General features: G+C 65.3%; 1 protein-coding gene across 1 annotated transcript; it reads left to right on the top strand.

The window, feature by feature from the left end:
- Positions 1 to 965: 965 nt before the first annotated feature.
- On the top strand, positions 966 to 3093 carry ETH_00023675 (uncharacterized protein; the record flags this gene model as incomplete). The annotated part of the gene is made up of 2 exons (XM_013380340.1): positions 966 to 2296; positions 2601 to 3093. 2 exons carry the CDS (start codon positions 966 to 968, stop codon positions 3091 to 3093), a joined length of 1824 nt encoding a protein of 607 aa, XP_013235794.1.
- Between the last annotated feature and the right edge of the window lie 906 nt (positions 3094 to 3999).

Below are 3999 nucleotides of genomic sequence, written 5' to 3'. Positions count from 1 at the left end.
TTTAACTCAATTAATTTATTTATGTCAAGTTTGTTTCCTGGGGCTTTCTAGGTACTCATTTGCTGTTCAGCTTGCATGCATATGCCGAAGCCCTAGGCCCTAAACACTGAACCCCAGACTGCCCTGAGCAGCTTCCACAGCTAGCCACACTTACCGCAGGTTCCTCTCTTTGCTGCTGCTGCTGCTGCTGCTGCTGCTCGACGCCCCCCGATCTCAGAGCCGCGCCCGCTGGTTCCTCCCAGGCGCCGTGGGCCCTAAACCCCAGGCCCTGGACCCAGGGCCTGGGGCCTGGGGCCTACGGCCTAGGGTCTAGGGTTTAGGGTTTAGGGTTTAGGGTTGGGGCTGGGCGGGCGGGGTGGGCTTGGGGGCTCGCTGCTGCTTGCTGCACTGGGCGCCTGCTGCTCACGTTTTGCTGCGAGCAGCAGCAGCTTCCCTCAGCTGCCCCACTTGCTGGGGCGCCTCCCAGAGCAAGCGGATGCAGCAGAAGCAGCAGCAGCGGGAACCCCAGCAGCAGGAGCCCCAGCAGCAGGAACCCCAGCAGCAGGAACCCCAGCAGCAGGAACCCCAGCAGCAGGAACCCCAGCAGCAGGAACCCCAGCAGCAGGAAACCCAGCCACACGAGCCCCAGGAGCAGGAAGAGCTCCACCAGTGACCCCAGCAGCAACAGCAGCAGCAGCTGCAGCAGCAGCATTAATCCCCACAACAACAGGGACACCAGAAGTGACCCGAGCAGCAGCAGCAGCAGCAGCAGCAGCGGGAGCAGGAGGGTCCTGAGCAGCAGCAAGGGAGCGAGGGGCGTCCGAAGAGCAGGCGCAGCAGGAGGCAGCCACCGCGGCTGCAGCAGCGCAGCAGCAGGAAGAGGTCCGCAAGTCCGCAGCCCTGGCTTCTGGCGCCGCCGCAGCAGCGCAGCAGCAGCGCAGCAGCGCAGCAGCGCAGCAGCGCAGGAGCGCAGGAGGAGCAGCAGGATGGGATCGTTTTTGCCGGCGTTTGGCCACCCGGCGTCTGCGCAGCCGACGCCGTACGGGCTGAACCGCTACTTGCTGCTGCTGATATACATGGTGTTTGTAGTGCTGAGTTCGAGTGACTACTTGGGCTGGGGGCCGCTGAGCGCCGTGCTGCTGCGCGCGGGAGCGTTCAGCTGGCGCTGCAGCAGCAGCGAGCCGCTCGCCGCGAGCAGCAGCGGCGTCGGCGCCGCGCGGCCCTCCCCAGCCCCCCCCCCCAGCAGCAGCAGCAGCAGCAGCAGCAGCAGCAGCAGCAGCAGCAGCAGCGCGGGGGCGGCGGTGGCGCTGTGCGGGGCGCAGCAAGACGCAGTGCGGGCGCTGTTCTCGTACGCGTACGGCGCGCGCTTCGTGGCCACAGCAGTGGCGGGGCTGCTGGTGGACCTGGCCGGGCCAAAGGTGACGGCGCTGCTGGGAGCAGCAGCAAGCGTGGGCGCGTGGCTGCTGCTGGGGGCCTCTTCTGCTGCCTTCCCCGCGCACTACCCGTCGTTCGTGCTGCTGGGGGGCGGCAGCGGGCTGACGCAGCTGCCGCTGCTGTGCGTGGCGAACCTCTTCCCGGGGGGCCTGGGGTTCAGCCTGACGCTGCTGGGGGCTGCTGCTTCGCTGTCCCACGCTGCGCCCTCGCTGCTGAACTTGCTGCACTCCCGCGGCAGCCCTTTTGCTGCGCTTTGCTTCGGCTACGCTGCATGCGTGGCGCTCCTCGGGCTGCTGCTCGTGGGGCTGCTCGTGCCTCTCGACGGCTTCATCGGGGTGGACCTTTTCGTGCTTGTCCGCTCCATGCCTTCGCAGCGCCCCTCCGTCGCCAACAGCGCCGACCCTGCTGCGCCGCAGCAGCAGCAGCAGCTGCAGCTGCAGCTGCAGGGCGCGCAGCTCCAGGCCCTCCCGCTCCAGGCGCAGCCCCAGGCGCTCCAGCTCCAGCACCACCTCCAGCAGCAGCTCCACCAGCTCCAGATCCAGCAGCAGCAGCAGCTCCAGCAGCAGCAGGCCAGCCCCGCAGCAGCGGCAGCAGCGGGCCCCGAAAGGCTGCAGCGCACTCTCTCCAGCTGGGAAGAAACCCAGGGACTCTCCGGGGGCGCTGCTGGCCTCAGCACTGTCACCGACGAAGAGTACTTCCGCCCCTTCAAGTTCGAGGCCTGCACTTTTCTCTACGTGGCCATTTGTCTTTACTTCACTGTCTGCAGCATCTCCGTCTTGTACTACATCAAAACTGCGAGGGACTTCCTCTCCAGAAAGGCCGTTCGAGTCCTCGAGGTCGCCGCGCCCCTCTCCGTCCTTCCCTGCGTCATCATCGGCAGAGTGTACGGCCAAACCCCAAACCCTAAACCCTAAACCCTAAACCCTCCACCCGCGCGCTAGACCCACGCCCTCACGCCGCGCCGACACCCGTGGCCCCCACACCACTCCTAGCTTTCCCCGGGGCCCTTCCCCTCCCCGCGTGACCACTGGTCCCCCAGGTGACCACTGGTCCCCACCCCCCCGCCACCCGTATCCCGGGGCCCCCCACAGCACAGGACCAGCGCCCAGGCCCACTGGACCCCCGCGCGACCAGTGGACCACTGGTGACCAGTGGACCACTGGCGGCCACTGGGGTGTGTGGCGCAGGTCGGACTTCGTGCCGGTGGTGTACATGATGATGGGGCTGAACTTGGTGGGGGCTTTGAGCTACATGTTTGCTTCGATAGGGACTGGGGGCTGCGTGGTGGCGTCTGTGGTTTTGTTTTGCATTTACTTGGCCCTTTTTGTGTCGCAGATGTTCATTTACACCAAGACCCTCTTCACTTCTGCAAACTTCGGAAAACTCGCCGGAGTCTGCTGCCTCGTGGGGGGCCTCGTGTCTGTGGGAGTTGAAAAGCTGTACGACTTGGTGGTGGAGAGGCTGCTGGCTGGCGACTGCCGCCCCGTCTTGTGGCTGCACTTCGGCGTGCTGCTGCTGCTCTACTTGCTGCTGCTCCCCATGGCCAGAGCAGCAGCAAGGAAGAAGGCCGAGCTCAACTGCTACAGAGAAATTGCCCCCAAGGTCACCACGGCCAGGACCTTCCCAGACGTTGCCCTGCGCCTCACCAGACCCCCGCCCTCTTCCCGAACCAGCTCTTAACCGCAGCAGCAGCAGCAGCAGCAGCAGCAGCAGCAGCAGCAACCCGTCCCAGAAGCAGCCTGCTGCACCAGGAACTCGCTGCAGCATCAGCCTGCTGCACCACCAACCCGCTGCAGCACGAAACCGCTGCAGCAGCACCAGCAACCCGCTGCAGCTGCAGCCTGCTGCATCAGCAACCCGCTGAAGCTGCAACCCGCTGCAGCAGCAACCTGGTGCAGAAGCAGCCCGCCTCTGCAGAGGGTTGCTGCGCTGCTGCAGCAGCAAGCCACAGCAGCAGAAGCGCGCATTGCAGCACTGAATTAAAACCTGCAGAGGCGTCTGCATGCAGCCCCGACTCAGCTTCCAAAAGCATCTCCGCAGCTCTTCTTTTCCGGCATTTGCTGCTGCTGCCCCACAGCCCTCTCAGCGGCTAGTGGGGCTGCAGCAGCCAATATACAGCAGCTGTGGGGCCCCGGGCCCCAAGTGCTGCAGCGCCGCCAGCAGCAGCAGCAACAGCAGCAGCAGCAGCAGCAGCATGCATTTTATGCATTTTTGGCCCCGCCAGTTCGTCCCTGGCGAGGGCCTCGAGGCCCCAAAAAGCACAAGCTTTACTTGCTGCATGCAAAGGACACGCACCCACGCTTGGCGTCCGCTGCCCCTGCCCCACTGCGCTGCTACTGCTGCTGCTGCTGCTGCTGTTGCTCCTGCTGTCGCTGCTGCCGATTCAGTCCGCAGCAGCGGCGCCCTTCTGCTGCTGCGCAGTCGAGCCCTTTCCTGCTGCAGTCGCTGCTGCGCCTCTTGCTGCTGCAGGGCTGAAGTGCGTACTGAAAATGGTAGCGCCAGGGCTGCTGCTGCTGCTGCTGCTGTTGCTGCTGCTGCGGCCTCCCCACTCGTAAGGCTAATACTGACAGCCAGGGGCTGCTGCAG

The sequence above is a fragment of the Eimeria tenella genome, genomic scaffold, assembly GCF_000499545.2.
Source record: "Eimeria tenella Houghton genomic scaffold, Eth_scaff522, whole genome shotgun sequence".
NCBI classification, from domain to species: domain Eukaryota; phylum Apicomplexa; class Conoidasida; order Eucoccidiorida; family Eimeriidae; genus Eimeria; species Eimeria tenella.
This window is presented reverse-complemented; position numbering and strand designations above follow the sequence as displayed.